This window comes from Pteronotus mesoamericanus, unplaced genomic scaffold (assembly GCF_021234165.1).
Source record: "Pteronotus mesoamericanus isolate MK-2021 breed Mesoamerican mustached bat unplaced genomic scaffold, CSHL_Meso_final contig_84, whole genome shotgun sequence".
Lineage (NCBI taxonomy): Eukaryota > Metazoa > Chordata > Mammalia > Chiroptera > Mormoopidae > Pteronotus > Pteronotus mesoamericanus.
Window position 1 is genome coordinate 5,893,857 of NW_026555267.1, and position 19,299 is coordinate 5,913,155.

At 39.9% G+C, this 19,299-nt stretch overlaps 1 protein-coding gene across 1 annotated transcript in view; it reads left to right on the forward strand.

Annotated features, from left to right (window-relative positions):
* The window catches only part of ANKFN1 (ankyrin repeat and fibronectin type III domain containing 1), a 131,448-nt gene that overhangs the window by 77,402 nt on the left and 34,747 nt on the right, over window positions 1–19,299 (forward strand). Inside the window, exons 8-11 of the mRNA XM_054585534.1 lie at window positions 2,268–2,367; window positions 3,054–3,186; window positions 3,655–3,771; window positions 10,850–11,065. Of these exons, the coding sequence (XP_054441509.1) occupies window positions 2,268–2,367; window positions 3,054–3,186; window positions 3,655–3,771; window positions 10,850–11,065 (566 nt within the window). The remainder of the gene's footprint in view (window positions 1–2,267; window positions 2,368–3,053; window positions 3,187–3,654; window positions 3,772–10,849; window positions 11,066–19,299) is intronic.

Sequence of the window (19,299 nt, forward strand, 5' to 3'; positions counted from 1 at the left end):
CCTTCTTCTCCATTCTCGCCTAAAGAGCTCTGATTCAGATGGTGAACCTCGAAGACTAGCCCTTTGTTCCCTCCTACCCCACATCCTGCTTTCCATCCCCATGTCCTTTTGCTGTTCTTTCTTGAGAGATTTCCCCAACTTTACTTTCTGGGATTTCTATTGTGGCTTTCAGACTTTGATAATATATTTTTAATTTCTAATGCTCTGTTTTATTCTCTGAATGTTGCTTGTACAGATTCCTACAGTTTTTACAACAATGTAGTATCTTTTCTTATCTCTCAGGCTATTCTATTCTCTTTTTGTCAGCATAGCCTCTCCTCTAAATTGCTCTTTTATTTGTTTCTGGCCTTAGTCTTGCCTGTTACATGTTTTTTGCAACTACCTGGTGATCCTCTGATGTTTGCTCAGATTTAAGAGAAGGATACTCAGCAGCTATTGGGAAGCTCTGAGCACATGGGTAGGGCTCTTTATTTACAGACTTCACTGTAAGGAGATCTGGCATGGTCTTGTCTTTAGGAAAGCAATGAAGCCACTGTCAGAATCTTTAGGTGCATTCTCTTAGGACAGTCAGTCTCCAAAGAAATTTCTTCCAGTGTCCTGCCTGTCTGGAGGATGTAAGTTTGACCAGTGTCCCCAGAGCCCAGTGGGGAATATTCTGTATGGAAACTTTCATTTAATCTACCTGTTTTGAGTACACAACATTTCTTCCCTCCATTTTTAACTGTATCCTGTGTCTCTCACTCTAGAGAACTCCTATGATTCTTTTCGGAGAATAGAATACACTTCTAGCTTTCTTCTGGAGTCGGGGAAGAGTATTTGTCCACATAGGCAAAGTAGCAGTGGAAATCTAGAAGTCTAACTACTTTTTAAACTGACATAAACATATCCCCTTAACTTCAGCTTCACATTCACCCCCTCTTCCAGCAGTATATGGTGCCCATAGGGTGAGTCAGGTTACTTCTGTTTTCTCAAATCTACCAAATGCATCTGTCCATCTGCTTTCCAGCTACCAAAATTAACTTGCCTCTGTCTCCTGTCCCATCTCTTTGTCTTTATAGATTTATGCCTTTGTCTCTATAAGTTTTAAAAGTCTTTTTGCTCTGCTTTTAGTGAGGTTTTGAGAGACAGTGGTATGTAATAAATATGTTCACTATGCTGCCTGTAACCGGAAGTCCCAGCAGCATTGTGTTCAAGCAGGGTATGACCAGACCAATTCATGTTCAAGTCAGAAAAAAAGGATTCTGTTTTGTTCTCCCAGAAATAACTGTTACCAGCACAAGCTTGAAGCTGGTATGAATACTGGTTTCAGTCAGCTCATTCCCAACTGCTCCTATAGGATCATGGGCAGAGCCACACTGGGCCTCAGCCATGGACCATCACCCAGGATTCCACGGCTAACAGCACCAATATGGACCATGTTTTCATCCCCAGTAACAAATCTGTCAGAAGTTTGATGATATCTCAACAACCTCAGCTTCCCTTCATTATATTAAGATGAAAATTGGAATCAATGATCAACTCGTTCAGCTCCATAGAGTACTGTTTGCAAAGACTATTATACGAAGTCCACTGCTTTTACCAGGGAGAGCTGCAGGTTGTGAATAGAAGAGCTGACTATATGCAATGGATCATTTGCTCACAACTGTAGCCACAAAACCTTGCACACAGTAGTGTCCCAATAAATACTCGGTGAATGAATATCTCAGTTTTTCCAGGTACTGGCCTTTTTTTTTTTTAATCTTGGATGGTCCACTCAACATTTCTGTCTCAATTTTTCTCCTGAATAATAAGGACAGTAATCATGCCTATATCTACAATTATTTTTTTAAGACAACACATACACTGCAAAAAACTTTCCCAGAATGCTAGCAGTGGTTGTAGTAAAGTGGCAGGATGATGTGGGTGGGCTTTTGTTCTTTTTTTTCTCTTCTCCAGATTTTCTGTAATGTACCTCTATTAATTTTATAATGAACAACATTTAATGAAATACCCCACCTTATAATAAACCACTGATACAGAGAGGATGAAGAAAACACCTCAGTGGTTTTCCTCTGGAGTTAGGTTACTCATTGCCAACATTTTTGAGGATGTTTATTGAGTTAACTATTGGCATCTCAAGACACAAAAGTTTATTACAGGAATGGATGAGCTGAATCCCTATAAGAAACTGAGGATAAATGACACTGCAGGGACAGGGGAGAAGAAGGCAAGAGGGTGGGCATTTTTTCTGCCAATGGAATTGACACTGTATTTTTTCCATGTTCCAGAAAGTTCAAAATTACAAACCACAGGTCGCAAGCAGTCAGTCTCAAGGAGCCTGAAACACCTATTTCACTCCTCAAACAAGTTTGTGAAGACCTTGAAACGGTGGGTCCTAGAGTGTTTCCAGGAAGTCTGAAATTCTCATGAATCAGCTACTTTTGGTTCTGAGGGAAACTTGGTAGAATTTTGTTGTTATTAAAAGAACATCGAGTTTGTACCTCTTATTTCCCTTCACTTTTTTCACCTGTCCCTCCACCCCCACAACCACTCTAGAACCATCAGTTTGATCTCTGTCTCTGTGAGTCTGTTGCTGTTTTGTTTTGTTCGTTTTTCTTTATTAGATTCCACATATAAGTGAAATCATTCGGTATTTGTCCTTCTCTGCATGACTTATTTCACTTAACATAATACCCTTTAGGTCTATCCCTGTTGTCATAAATGATAAGATCTGTTTTTTATCATGATGATCACTTCGCAAGTTATATAAATGTTGAATAAATGTTATATACTTGAGACTCATATAATATTGCATGTTAACTATATTTTAATTTGTTAATAAATAAATATATATCGTATTTTTTAAACAATATGAAGTTTACCTTTCTCCTGAGAATTTGGACAAGGTAGTACTTTCTCTAAGTTCTAGTCAGTGAACTTGTGGTACTTAACAAGAATACACTCATACATATATATTAAATTATCTATTTCATATCCAAAATGTTTTTTTCCATGATTCAGGCTTGGTAGGGGAAGACAGTGGAGGACAATTTTTATTTGCTTTTTCTTTTCAGGGGACTCTACATAGCCGTTATATTTTATTACAAAGACAATATGTTAGTCACCAATGAAGATCAAATACCAATCGTTGAAATAGACGACTCTCACGCCAGTTCCATCACACAAGATTTTCTGTGGTTCACGAAGGTATAGAGTTCTGATTTTATTTTCTCCTGCTCTGCACCAATGTTACTGCATACAAATCTCTGAAACCTTAGCTGAGGGGTCTCCAGTGATCAAAGTATTGGGGTGGGAGTAAATTATCTCAAAGGTCTCTTTCAGTTCTGATATGCCCTATGTCATACAAAATGCCAAAAGGCTGTCTACACTAGATTTTCAAAGCAAAGAAGCTTGCATCCTGTCAGATTGTGTCTCCACTATTCTGAGTTATGGGATCATTTGGCAAAGACTAAAATGTGGATCTGACTGTTTCATTAACATTCAGATCTTTTTCCAATTGGACAGAGATCAAAAAGTTGTTTCGCGTGTATCTGAAAATGGACTAGAGAACAAACATCAAGGGTCAGGTTTCCTTCTCCCTGCTGTGCTTTGATGCCACAACCTAAATCATGTACTGGCTTGGATGATGATATGACCGTGTGACTTCTTTTGCAGCTGTCTTGTATGTGGGAAGATATAAGGTGGTTGAGGCAAAGCGTGCCTATCTCCATGTCCTCGTCCACAGTCCTGCAAACTCGGCAGAAGATGCTTGCAGCAACAGCCCAGCTACAGGTGAGGGGCCAGGTTTCAACCGAGACCTCCACAGAAATTGGAAGAAAACTTGGTCAGTGCAGCGCCAATCCCACATGGAAAGGAAAGGGTGGGCTCCTTTCGCTTTCAGAGCCCTATGAAGCATATGATGGATACTCACAGTTTGAGCTGCTGCACATCTGCTTCTGTAGGGAACCTGTGCCTTTAGCAGTCTCCTAGAAGAGAAGCAGGGATCTCTCTTGGGGAGTCTAGGAGTGACCCCCAAACAAGGAGTAAGAAGACTTGAGTTCTGGATTTGATGATAATGAGTCAATTCATTTCTCCTTTCTGGGCCTCAGTTTTATCACATGCAAAATAGTTCGACTAGATCACTTAAGAACCCTTGCTGCCTTGGCACCCTGTGCCTGTAAGAGTGTATGGAGATGAAGAAAGAGACCACGCAGATATTTTGAGGCGTTTCTTGGCTTGATGCTTTTGGTAAAATATGAGCATTTACATACACTTTTGCTTACTTAAAACAAATAAAACCTCTTAAAAGCTTACTCATAATCATGAATTTATTCATCCTTCTATACTGTTAACCCAATTAGATCAGGTCCCTAATCCTTACAAGAATCTTTGTAGGTTACAGAGTCCATCCTAGAAACGACTGTGAATTCCATCTAAGCTCTCCTGGGCTTTCCTCTCATTGTTTTATGCTATTCCCTAAATTTGTGGTTCTTAACACAGAAAAATATCTGTTACATGGAACTGGGGTCTTTAAGAGATCTCTGAGCCTTTAACAGTAATGGGTATCTTACCTACCAAGCTATCAGTTACATCAGCCCCAGAAATATGCGTAACAGGAATCTATGTAAGCTGTGTTTGGCCAGGCTATCCGAGTCAAGGCATAAAAATAGGGTCATAATAACAAAAAAAATTTCTATGGCTCCACCCCCACCTGCAATTATAGGAACTTCATTTCTTGACCCATGCAATAACTTGATTTCCTGCAATAATAATAATTATTGTGTTGCTCTTATAATTAATTCTGAAGAAGAACTCTTACCCCTTCTGTGCTATGCTCCATTACGTAAGCAGTTTGCTGCCGTGTGTCCTCACTGGCCTCAGATATTTTAGTAAACAGTGCTCTCCATTTCAACTCACACTGGATTGCAGAATCTTCTCCTTCAACTCAAGAAAAAGTTCTTGGAGCAAGGCCATGATGACTGTGTTGAATGCAAAGCGCCCCTTCCTTTCATCGCTGATCAGCTTGAATTAAGCCAATCCACTCTACCTCAAACTGCTCCTTCATTAGGATAAAGTTCTTTCCCAGGAGGCTTGGATCCTTTATTAGACTCTCTCATTAACCCACGATACAGCCCAGACATGCTTGGATCACAGACTGAACAAACTTAGGATTCCAGTTGGGGCTCCTGATTGTATGTTTATTAGAGGCTTCCTAAAACACTTTCATCTGCTATCAGTAACATGAGAAGAATCAGACTGTCGCAGCCAGTGCAGTTAGATGCTGAGGGGCGAGATGGTCAGTGTTCCCTACTCAGCCACTCCCACGGCAAAAGCTTTTGGATTTCCATGGCCCCACCACATTTCATAATGCATCAGCCGCCTTCTGAGGTCATTTCCCTCCTTGTCTAGCTTAGATTCTTTGGCCCATCATAATATTCTAAGTTTCTGGCCACTGTCTCCTTCCATATTATTTATTTGGAAAAATCCCAAGTCTGGATGAATCCAACATGTCTACACCAGAGTAGTTGCACATTGCTGCAGAAAAATCACACACACAAAAAAGACGGGGTGGGGGCAGAGGGATTGACTGGTTTTATGTTAAAATCATTACTACAATCCCCACATGTAATGTTACCTAGTGATCACATTCTACTTCTCTACTAAATTCACTTTCCCAAAATATAAGGCAACTATTTAAAACCTTCTCCATTCTCCCACATCTCTTCCCCTCCCCCATATCAGCTGATGACTTCACTATATAATTCGTTAAGAAAATAAATAGGAATTAATTATTTTCCATCACCAGAAATAAAGGCCTCCTTGAATTGGCCCTACTTTCTCTGTCTTCCCTCCTAGTCCAACAGATAAATTCTCACTCCCCCTACCAGAGGCTTCTCTCTCCACGTGTGCAGTGAAGCCCAGTTCTTCCAGTCCATCCTATCTAAACATAGTCATGTCTCCAATTTCATCTCCCCTCAAATCCCTTCTTCAACCCAGCCTTCGGCTACCAAACTCTCTCTTCTCTTTCTTAGACCGAAACCCTTAAAAGAGTTGCCTATGTTCTCCTTCTCCACTTACTTCCTCACTTCCCATTTAGTTCTCAGGCTTTTCCTTGACTCCCTACCACCATGCCTACCCAACTGCCCTCTCAGGCCTCTGGTAATTGGAGGCAGATTGATGCTGATAAAGCCTGAGCTTCGATGGCCCCTCCTCTGAGCACCTGTGAGTGTGGGAGTGCTAGAGTGTTTTAGGTGGGGAAGGGAAGTTGGGTTGTAATCAGGGAGCATTTCTGGTAAACTGACAAAAGAAATTTCGGCAGGCAAGAGGACTGCAAATTCCTAATACTCCAGTATTTGGGGATATTTCCTTTCTAGTCTAAATAAATATTCACATTTATTCCTGGTTTTTGTATTTGTAATTTTGTATTCTTTGTCTTAAAATTACCTGGTGTGGGCCCCTGTGAAACCTGGATCCACCCCTGACAATGATTTCAATTTCTCCAAATCCAATGGACATTTTTAAATCCTCTTCGCAACTGACATCTTAGCAGTGTTTGATACATTTGGTCCCATTCTCCTTTTTCAAACTGTCACATCCCTAGGCTTCCATGACTCCATAATTTCCAGATTTTTTCAACTTCCTGACCTGTCTTTCTCAATCTCCTTTGCTATCTCATATGCTGTTTCCTCTGCTTAGAATCTTCCTTCTTCTGCTTGTTTGCCTCGCTAATTTCTACAGATCCTTCAGATCTCAGTTTAATTTTTATACTTCCTCAGAGAGCTTTTCTCTGATCTCCTGATAAGTTAATCACTCTCACAGTACCTTGCATTCTTCATTCAGAATGACGATCATAAACCCATTAGTTAATTATTTGCATCCTTATTTGGTTAGTGACCCACTTGGACTGTGAGGCCCTGAGCTCAAGAAATGTATCTATATCTTGGTTACCACTACATCACACATGTGTACATGTGGCAGATCCTCAATAAGTGCTGGTTGGATAAATAAATGCATTTGTCAATCCAACCCCTGTGCCGCAAAGATCACACGTGAGGGTTTTTTATCTAGACAAAGGGAAAAAGGATCACAGAAATGTACCCCACACCACAGTTACCACCCGGATAGTTCTCCAGCCCTGCAATGGTGACCAGCACCTATTAAATAGCTTGATTGCCATCAGCCATAGATAAAGTCTGTTGATTTATTTCCGCTATATCTCATTTTACCCTCCTCCCCATTCCAGCATCACTACCACCGCCTGATTACCGCAGTTACATTGAAAGCCTCCCAAGCCATCCTCCTGCTTCCAGTCGTAACACCCTCCGATCCTTTCTCCACCTTCTGCCAGAGTAGCCAATAAAAGAGTTTGACCCCGCTATTCCCTCACGCGCCCTCCTTCAGGAGTGTCCCATGTTATCACAACACACAAAGGCCTTCATCGCCATCTCTCTCCCCCGCCTCTATTTCCACAGCACCCCGCTTACCTTCACCACAGTGCATACCAACCACTGTGCATCCTGTGCCGTATTTTCCAGTTTCTGCTCTATAGTGAGATCCTTTAATACACAATGATATGTATCTATCATTATCATGAAACAATAGCACTTTTTTTAACAGAATAGGTGCCAGGCACTGCGCTAAGTGCTTCACAACCTATTTCTCATTTAATCTTCACCAAGTCCTGATGAGAAAGTACTGTTACTGATACTAATTTAACAGATGATAAAACTGAGAACTGGAAAGATTAAATAACTTGTTCAAGGTCACACAAATACAAAGGAGTAGAGTCTGGACACAAATCCAAATCTGTAAATCTGTGTAACTCCAAAGTCTGTATTCTTTCCAATACTTCATTATCTTATTATGTGTTCATTTACAAAAGCAGACAAAAATTTTAAATAGAAGAAATTATCTGCATTATAGTTTCTTTTTAAGTAGAATTCTATTCTGCATCACTTGGACCTTATTTAGAAGTGGCCTTAATTTGATTAATATTACCTAGGCAAGAAGAGAGACAAGTATCTGCCAGTTATTTGGGTTGAAAAAAAAATAAGATGAGAAAGCCTGTAAGTGGCTAAGACCCCATATTGCTATTCCTACTTTTAGGAAAATGACAGAGGCCCCAAGAGGCAGAAATGTACATTGCTCTTACATTAAGAGGCATTCAAACTACCTATCCTCAAAACAGCAATAATCTGACAGTGTAGATTGGGTTACATTAAACTTTTCTCCTGCATAGCTTTTAGAAATGAGCGTTGGTGAGTAAAAGCCAAGTAACAATTTGTGAATACTATGTCTTTCTCATCTTTCAAGCTGGAGGAAGGTTTCTTCAAAATTTTACTCTTCTTTTTCTGGCCTTTCTAGCTCTACTCTGGATTTCCTTCAACTTCCCACGTCATCCCAAACTGGCTTAAGGTCTCTAAATACTGTGCATCTATCTAAGGCTTATTGACAGTCCTGTGACTTGTTCTGGTTATAACCTCGATGCATTCCTATGAGCCATCATGTGGCTTTTATTCCTCTTTATCTTGTAGGATTCTCAGGGTTCCCAGGTCTCCTAACCATTGCACAGCATGACAGGTATTAACATCGTCTGTTTTCCCCCTGATTCCTGAAGAACCTCAAATTTGCTTCCTTGGAACACAGTTGCAATTTATTCTCACAAGGATATTCTGCTTTTACAGCAAAGTGGTCCCCAGAGCTGGCTATCCAATCCAGTTTAAAGTCAATAGAGAATTTCTGAAAGTCTTCTAAATGCTTTCCTGTTCAGCCCATTAGTCATATCAAAAGCTAACAGTGAACCACTGATAATAACTCTCCTTAAAAAATGACCACCTCATTCAAATGTCCACCCATCAGCTTTGGTTCAAAGTAAATCATACTTTCCAGTGTCCTAACAATAATATGTTAATTCAGTCAACAAGAAGTTATTGAGCTTTTTCTGTGCCAGGCACTGTGCAAGGAACCCTGAGACACAGAGATGAAACAACCATGATCTCATGACATGTCTATCAATACACGGGAAGGCCCGAGCCATGCTAGGATGCAAGTTTGTACAGGAAACAATAGGGGACAAAAGAGAAGATGGTAAATTCTACCTGAGAGAGTTTGGAAAGTCCTCTCGGAAAGAGTGAAACCTGGGCTGAGCCTTAAAAATGAGTAAGTGTAAGCCAGGGTGGGATTCCAATTAGAGCAATAAAGAAAGCCCAGACCCTACTTGCACCAAACTTGAGAATTTGCAAAATATTTTTTCATACATTGCTTGACTTACCCTCCCCCCCCCCCAACAAAACTCTATAAGGAAAGGATTAGAATAAGGAATATCTGAACTGTAAGGACCCTTTGAGAGGATGAAACGCAGGGCCCAAGAGAACGAATAATTTTTCAGAAGTCTAAGAGTTAATAAACAGCAGCCAGCCCTGAAATTCAACACCAGTGTAACTAAAGGCTTAACAGCAGCAGTGAGCTGGAGCCAACTTGTACTGGCTTAGGAAAGCCAGCTGTTAAATATTCCGGAATTTTGAAAGCCTGTTGTCAAACCCTTAGTAGCTTGAAATCGGCTTGTGGTGGGAGTATTTACACCACAGAAATTGGCATAGCCTATAAATCAAAAAAAAGTTTTGATAGCCAGTTTACCTCCATACCACTCCTGTTGGCCAGTATTACTTTGCAGTAAACTACTTTATATAAAACTGCAGTACTAAGGATAGCTGGATTAAAAGCCTTTCCCAAGTATTCTTCTGTGATTTAGAAGTCACTTATTGAAAAGGATTAATCTGACTGAGCAATCAAGCCATTGTTAAAAATGGTAATCCTGCCAAATGAATTTTTATATGTCAATTATTATTAATGAAATTTCTTCCTTATGTGTCCTGTTGTTATGAATTTATAAAAAAAAAAAAAAGATTTAAGATACAGTCCCTACCAGTGAGGGAACACTGCAGTGTTTTGTAGATGTAGATACGGAATAGCTGGCTCATTTATTTTTAGGTCACCTTTGTTACTTTTACAAAGTCCAGGTTTTTTGCTATCCTGCTAACAGCTTATCTCATCAGCATTTATGTAAGCTCACAAAAATAACAACCAGAAGCTCCAAGATGATTTATAATTTTTAAAAAACATAGATATTCAAAGTGAAAGGATATTCTATCCTACTCCTCTAGGTGCTCTTCAAACCCTCATATTTGTGAAACTGTTTATTTTAATAACATCTCCCTGGGCCTCTCCACATTTAATGTGGCATCCTTCCATACCTACCTTTCTAAAAGCATTGTCTGCCTCAGTTGACCTAGCTCATAAACAATTTTAACAAAGTTTTAAATAAATAGAACTCCCTGAAATGCAGATAAGTCAAACCAGGCCAATCTCTCAATTAAACTGTCTTGAAGGGAATGTGCAGTCATTTGGGGACCTGTACAATGTGCTACATTGTCAATTCACTTCTTCATTTTAAACAACCCCACTTCATACCAGTTTACTGCAGATCTCTTGAAAACTCCGCAAGTAGCATACTTGAAATATCAGGCATTTTTCTTTAAAACATCTGGGATTCTCTTCAAGTGCTGGTAACTGAGGTTTATGTGCCGGTGTGTCTATGTGGGTAAGAGATATTTACAGATATTGAATTTGCTTAAAAAAACATAATTTTTGTGCCTCTTGACATAACCTTTGCAGGCTTATGGTGAAGACATTTTCTTTGAGCTTCTGTTAAGTACATTTCTATGATGCCACATATTCTAGGTTTAAGTCTGCTAAAAAAAGAAAAAAAAATCTTCTCAGAAAAATCAGATAATTACATAGCATCTTTTGTTAAAATTATATTGCTTTGTTTGTACATCGCCTAAGCTACCAGAAACCTGTTTGCTTCTAGAATTTACTTGGAACACACAACTTGGGAAGAGTTTACTATGAGCCCATTAAAGACCGGCATGGAAACATCCTCATAGTCACCATCAGAGAGGTGGAGATGCTCTACTCATTTTTTAATGGCAAATGGATGCAGATCTCAAAGCTGCAAAGTCAGAGGAAGTCTCTTTCAACACCTGAGGAGCCAACAGCCTTAGACATTTTACTGATAACCATCCAGGTATGAAGTCTTCTCAATTACCTAATATATTTAAAGTTCCAAACACACTTATTGAGGCTTTAGTGAAATATACCAAAAGCCATTTACATATGCAGTGATGGAGCGGAGAGGGTCCAGAGGCTTGTCATTGTTTGTATTCCACATATGGCAGAGATTCGGAAGTTTATTTTTATTCATCGCTCTCCCAATGTGGATTCAAGTAATAGGCACCTTGAAAATGCCCCTGACCAATGAACTAATGAGAAACATTGAGACAAATGTTTGAGTAGGCATCTACAGATAGTATAATGAAAATACCAATACCCAAATGGACTATAATACTAATACACTTCTAGACTCTATACAAGTATGTATGTATGTATGTATCTGTATTTGCATGTGTTTGTGAGTGTATGTGTATCACTTTGAACAAAAAAACTCATACATATTTACTCTTGCTTGTTCCTTAAAATACTCTCTTGAGACAGACACATGATTAAATCCACTTTAGGAATGAAATAACTAAGGCTCAAAGAGATTGTGTGGCATAGGACCACATACAAAGGCAGGTTAGAGAAGTTAATAAAGGTTCAGTATCATTCAGCTCTTCACTTACACAAGCCCCTTCCAAGGCCCTGGCAAGAACCTTCACAATCTCGCCTTCACAAATGTGTATTCTTTAACTTAAGGAAAGAACCCAAAATTGTATTAGCTTCAGGACCCACCAAATTTGGATTGGCCATTGAGCACACAGCTAGAAAATGGCAGAGCCAGAACTTGAACTCAGATCTTCTGACTGGAAGCAGGCTTCTTTCTGCTATATTAAGTCCTATTCCAGGGCAGGACTTAGGGTTTCAGTGAGTGGGGAATGGGAGATAGAATAAAAAATGGAAGACTTGCCTGAGAACTGACCACCACCAAAGTTCACACCCAGGCAGCTTAGACCCAGGCGGTTAACCCGGACGGCAGGAGCAGGGTGCGATCCCACGTCCGCACGTGAGTGCAGCGCTCTGTCCGCGCCGTCACACTGCCCCGCATGCCCTCACGTGAATATGCGCTTCAGGCTCTTCCTTTTTCTTGCTTTTTTTTTTTTTCCTCTTTTTAAACCTAGTGATAGGAATGAGTTCTACAAAACTGTGCAGGTAGATGGTAAAGCTGGCAAAAACATCCACCCAGTGCCCTAGGCAACCCACGGCATTCATTCACAAGACAGTCAATCCGTGGCAATGGGGGGAAGAGGGGCTCAATCCCACACTGACCAGCCAAACCCAAGCCTTGGCCCAGTAGTCTCCTACGATCACCCTCAATAGCTAAGCCACCAGCCCACTTATTTCCATTCCTTACGGAGGGGCGGCTAGTATAGTAATCTCACCTTCTCATTAGTTACACCAGCCTAAACCAGGACAAGGTTCAATGTAGCAAAGGTAAGCTAATTGGTCAAACCCTCTGGATTTGATTTTATGGAATTTGAGTTCATATGAAAATTGATAGAAAGTGTGTGTGTGTGTGTGTGTGTGTGTGTGTGAGAAAAAGGTGGGGGCAGGGAGCACAGACACATTCGTGGCTCCCCTCTTCACCTTTTATAAGCAAGTGCTAAAAGAAACTTTTAAAAAATCATAATAAATTGAGCTTTTACAGGGTGACTAATACACTAATCCCCTATAGGGATAAACTGGGGTCTGGGCTACCTTCCCTCCTAGAAACACAGCACAGGCCCCAGCATGATATAATACCTGGTTTCTCCTAGACTTATTACATTAAAAATGTGTTACAGGTGCAGAAAAATTCCAATCTGGCAAAAGGTTGTTAGAGAAGGAGACCAAAAATAGAGGCAAGATCAGGTTTCCACACAGATCCAAGTGGAAAATTCACCCCCGCTGACTGGCACATTCCTGCTTGGTGTCATTCCCTCCCACCCCCACTCTCCTTTCTCCTCCTCCCCCTATTTTTTCTCTCTCACCCCCTTCCCAAGTAGGTCTTACACTGGAGAGGAAATGGGGGATAAAACTACTAGGGCTGGTATCCAATCACTCCAAGCCTTAAGATCGAATATGTCAGGAGTTGGCCCCACCAACTCAACATGAAAGTAGAGATAGGTCGTGGTGGTTGCCCAAAGCTGGCTGGGTAATTCCCACAATTCCGGGCCACAAGCCACTGTCTTTTGTCAGGGTCAGTAGACTGATGACCGCCAGGCCTTCTGATTGGAAGCCCGGGCTTCTTCCTGCTACATCACATGACATTCTGAGATAACACTTTGGAATCAGGATGATTGGGTATGATTTCTGATTCCATCTTTTTTAGTTATGTGACTAGGGCAAGTTACTTAATTTCTCACCTTTTGTAGTTCCTCCTCTGAAAAAACAAACAAACAAACAAACAAACAAAAAACCTACTTCATAGCATTCTAACAAAGTAAATGAGTTCACATGAAACATTAGAAGAGTAGCACTAAGTGAGCGTTCAATAAATGTCAGTGATTCTTATTATTTCTCTACTCAGAAAAATCCAAGTAATGTAGGCTCTCCTCAGGGCACAGCCAGTCCATCTCTTCCTCCTCATCCCTCCTCTCCCAGGAAACCCCAAACAGGGGCTTGATCATCCCTTGGGGCATTTCTTCCCTTCCTCTACTTGTTCCTAAGAACTAAGGAAAAGTTGTATAAAGACTCTATGATCCACAGTGAGATTTTCAAAGCGGAAAGGGGCTTTAACAAAATCTGGGCCCACAACTAATCTGCTAATCCCCAGTGCCCCAGGGAAACACCATGGTCTAACCCTCACCAATTCCTAATCCTCACAAGTCCCAGACCTTTATAACACACCTCTCTAACATATTTGGAAGAGAGAGAAATCCTTCCCACCCTTGCCTGGAAAGGAAAAGAGAGTTATCATGGACAAGTTAGTGTCCCTCTGAGCAAACTAACTGGCAATCAGAGTATTTCCAATAGGGAGGCACCTCTGAGGTTCTGAGTTACTCTGACCATGATCTTCAGGAGTCACTTCAAAAATGGATGCCTCACCCTGGCTGGTGTGGCTCAGTTGGTTGGAGCATCGTCCTGGAAACATAAAGGTGGTGAATTTGATTCCCAGTCAGGGCACATGCCTAGGTTGCAGGTTCAGTCCTGGTCAAGACACATGTGAAAGGCAACCAATCAATGTTTCTCACATCGATGGTTCTCTCCTTCTCTCTCTCCCTTTTTTCCCCCTCTCTCTAAAAAATCAGTAAGTATGTTTTTGGGTGAAGATAAAGGTAATAATAATAATAATAATAATAATTGGAAGTCTCACAGGTGAATTTTTCTCTGAATATTAATCTCTCACTTTTACTATACTTTCAAGTTTCTAACACTTGGTCACATCTATGATATCATTTGTTCCTCACAAAAACCCAATGAGGTTGAGTGGGTAATTTAATTGTGACCAATTCATAAATGAAACTATGGATTTCAGGAAAATAACTGGCCAAAAAGCAGCATAGGAGAGACAAAGACCAAAGTCTTCTGACTCCCAGCCTGGCGCTCTTCCCATTTTACCACGCTGCTTTCCACACCCTCCCCCTCCTTTTCCCTGGATCCTTTTTTAAAAGTTTGATCCCAGAGAAGCTGCAGTGAAGCTTGTCTTCTATCTCCTCCCATCTTTGCTCTCATTCTTAGACATTCTTTGTCACTTCCAGGAACCCACTGTCTTCTTATACCTGAGATGCCCAGAACCTACTATGTTGTCTACCCTTTTCTGCTCTTTTTCTAGCACATTCCTTTTCCCTCTGTCTCCAAGCAGCTCCTAACATGGGGATCAAAAACTACTGGAATCAGGAAGACTAGTGAAATGAGCCAAGTAGGCTGGATATAAGAAACAACTGTTTCACGCATAAACTTGTTCACTGATTTTCACCACAGAATTATTCACAGGACACGAAGAGTGGACACATGCAAAAGTCCAACAACTGATGAATGAATCAACAAAAGTAGTATATCCATATAATAGACTATTACTTAGCCATAAAAATTAACGACATACTGATCCATGCTAAAACAGGGATGAACTTTGAAAACATTACTAAGTGAAAGAAGCCAACATGAAATGCCACATACTGCATGATTCCATTTATATGAAATGTCTAGAATAGGCAGATCCCTGGAGACAGAAAGTATATCAGTGGTTCCACGGATGGGCAAAGAAGGGATTGCGAATGATAGCTAATGAATGCAAAGATTTTTGGGGGGTTGGGGGTAATAAAAATGGTCTGGAATTAGATAGTAGTGATAGTTGTACAACCTTGTGAATACAGTAAAGACCACTAAATTTCATACATTAGAAGGGTAAATTTTATGGTATGTGAATTACATCTCAATAAAAAATAATAGAAGTAACAGAGACTACAGTAATCTGGAGACCACTTGTCTCATTTAAAGAACAGTCCTATTCAACCTCAGCTCGTTGCAGTAGAAGAACATAATCCCAACGCTGAACTATTTTCCAATGTTTAAAGAAAAGTTGAAAGTCCAGAGTCTTGCATAAAATATCTTTATTTTAAAAAGTTAAAAAATAATGCAGAAAATTTAAATTCTTTGCAGTCCAATGATGGTGGCCCGGCCCACAAGGACCACAGGCCACCATTTTATGACCTCTGCTATCCCTGGACAATCCAGCTTCCTTCCCCTATCCAGCAGGCAAAAACGCAGTAGTTACTGGAAAAGCAACCATGTATCATTCGTCTAATGAGCTCTTAGGCTGTACCATCAATGAAGAGCAGTTGGATCTACCTTTCCTGGTTACTGCACCAGCACAGCATATTCTCTCCCAGAGGCCCAGCACCAGGCCCCATTCCCTCTGGGCCTCTGACTTCATATTTAATAAACATTTTTTTCAGCACCAAGTAGGTGCCAGGAACTCTTCTAGATGCTATAGGAAAAACAAATGAATAAGTCAAGGTCCCTGGTCTCAAGGAGTTTAGTCAAGGGAGGGAGACAGACTTGTAAACAAATCAATGTAATACAAGGCAGAATTAAACCAGAGCCTGATAGCAGCATAAACAGTGTACTATGGAAAAACAGACAAAGCAGCTATTAATTCTACCTGGAAATATCAGGGAAGGCATTGTAGAAGAGGCGACATTTGGCTGAGACATGAGGGGTGAGTTAAGTTCACCAGGTGGAGAAAAAAGAAGAGATGGGGGAGGGAAAGATGATGGGAGGAAAAGAAAACGTAGAGAGGAAGAGTGGAAGGGAAGGAGGAAGTAAGGAAGAAAGGAGGGAAGGAAGGAAGAAATTAAATAGAATTAAATACAGGACATGGTTAAAAGAAATGAAGCGGAAGGTAGAAAAATAGATCTCACCCTCCCTTGGGTCCACAACAAACCTTATATGTTTTTCTCATGGCCTTTATCATGCTGGGTTAGAAAACCTTGCTTATATGTAGCTCTCATATACTGAAATGTGAGTTCCATAAAAGGTAGGATCATGTCTAATTCATCTTGATGTTATTAATATCCTAGCACAATGCCTGATATGTAGTACATGCTCAATAAAAGTTGGTAGAATAAGTGGATCCATGAACCAACAAAAAAAAAATCAAAAGAGAGATTAGGGCACGCATGGGCAATAAAAAAGGGATCCGTCTTGGCTGGAGATAAAGAGATTGAAAGGAGCTATAGTGGAAGTAGAGTCTAGAAATGTGGTTTAGTGGTCAAACGAGGCAATATATAAACCCATAGGCTTTGATTTGGTTCAGGGGGCCTTTCTAATGTACCTCAGATTATGTGAATGGGACAGCTTCCTTCTTTTCCCATGCATTCTTAGGCCCCACAACATTCAGACGAATGAAGGATTAAATGACTATGTAAAGACAGGAAAACACATAGTAGATGCTCAGTAACAGTCTTTTAAAAAAATTGAATAAAAGAGTAAATTACTCCATCCCAGAATGGTGTCGGTTTTTACATAACCACAGTATGTTCCAAGCTCACATTCTATTTGTGGTCAGTCCTCACCCCCACATATTTTTTCTCTTATACTTATACCCATCCTATATTTGTACTTGGGTTTGGGTCTTCACAAGAACATTTTCTTATTAAGTTTCAACCCTAATTATGATAGGCTTATTTTTCCAATGCATGGAGTCATTCAAAGCTTTATCACTATTTTCCAAAAAATCAAAACCACACCAAAATTTGGGACCCACAAATTTGATACACATTTTTTATTTCTTTGTTTGGAATGTCAATAAATAAGCTCAAAAGACTGCCCCTCAGGACTAGTCCTTACTGGGCCATCACTCAGTATGTGTACTATTCCCACACCATTTCCATTATTTACAAATCATCAACCCAGATATTCAGCTTATTAAAGTGATGTGGTAAAGATTCCACTTTTTCAGATTATCTAGTGAAACAGACTACACAGGAGACATCTCCCTGGTCTGTAGATCCTGGTCGTTTGCTATTATAATTAAAATTGTCTGTATGATTTGCCCTTCACAAAATGATGGTGACTCCCATTTAGTGTCTCAGGATTTCCTGAGTGATTGCAAATTGTTTGTTCAATGGTTCTTTCTCATTTTTCCCAAAGATCAATAAGCTGGCAGTCTTTAATTACTAGGCTTATCCCCTGTTCCTCCCCTTCCTGTTTCAAAGATAGGCATATTTGCCCTTTTCTAATCTTTAGGGACTTTCTAGTTCTCCATCACTTCTCAAAAATAATGACCTGTGGGTTAGTGGACACATCTGCGTGCACAGCAAGTACCCCAAGGGTGCACATCATCAAATTCTGCTGACCTGAATGCTGCCATTTTTCCTCTCTCATTAACCATTTCTCTCTTTAATTACCTCTTCATTTCTCCAAATTCCACCTTGACTAAAGCTCCTCTAGTCAACTACTTGGCTGTGATTTGTTCTGAGGAGACAGGATAAAAGACCTTAAAAAGTTAAGCTGTATCAATCTCCTGATATTAATAAGAATTTCTTACACCTTGATCATGAAATCAAATTTTTCTAGTCTATTTTTTTTCCCCAAATATCTTAAAAGTTACTTAGCCTTTGCTTTTCTGTACATGTTAGTTATGTGACAATTTGTGACCCCAATTGTGGCCATTTTTATTGTGTCCCTTTTCTGCTATTTTTGTATGTTCTGTTTCAAGAACTGTCCTGATTCCCACATGGTATGTACCTAATTATATACAGAATTAGCACTGGGTACCAAGGACACAAAACAATCGAAAACACAGTAACACCATTAACTTCATAGTCTAGTCCAAAAAAAGAGCATAAAAGAAGAAAAACATAAACCCTCCTACTTCTATATGCCGACATAGTCTCTATTATAAAATTTTATAGTGTATTGTTATTCACATAAACTTTATAGTGCAGTGTATTGTTATTATTTCTTTACTGATCTTCTTGACCTCTTCAGAAGCAGTGATCATACAAGGATACCTGAAACTCCAGTGTATCCCGTAGTGCTAAGGATTCAACGTGTTTAGTAGAGGACAGGGAAAAGGAGACAATATACAATAGCATATATTAGACAGACATTGCAGATCATTAATTCTGCAGAGCACATCACTTCTTCAGAGTATAGTGGCTTCAGTACCTCTCTGTTCCATGTAGAATTCTGTACAAGTATAATGTTTGTTTTCTTTTTCACCTTCCCTCCATTTGGTGGTAGAGTTGATTCCCTCTTTTCTTAACCCCTTTGAAAATCAGGAGTCCTTCCCTATCACCAGGTACCAGACTCATCACTCTTAACTGCGTTTCACCCCCCACACTACTTAAATGTTTAAAAAGTCATACCTACTGAAATGGGGGGAGGACCTGTATTTACAATTATTCATGACCTGAGCTACTGCAGTCATATAGGGAAGATAAAGTCACAACCTATATAATTCACTGGAGAACTGACCACATACAAAAGAAGATTCTACTCAAACATCCCTGTGCGTAACTAGGCTGGCACTTCTATTACACCAACAACTTCACTCAGTCTCTGCTGCCTATGGAATATTATGATGTGACAATAGAATGCAAATCTATTACAAGATAAATTTTAAAATCTTGTAAAAGATACAGAATTTTGTGAAGCTGATGAAGATGATGTGGAGACCTAATCAGAGCACAGGCAAAGCTAGTTACAATTAAGTGGTAGACTAGTTAACAATTGAAGAACATAAAAGAAATAAGGATTTTATAACAGAATGACTTGAATACCAAAAATTTTTTAAATGCCAGGAAAAAAAAAATATATGAAACTTTCACAAACTCTTGC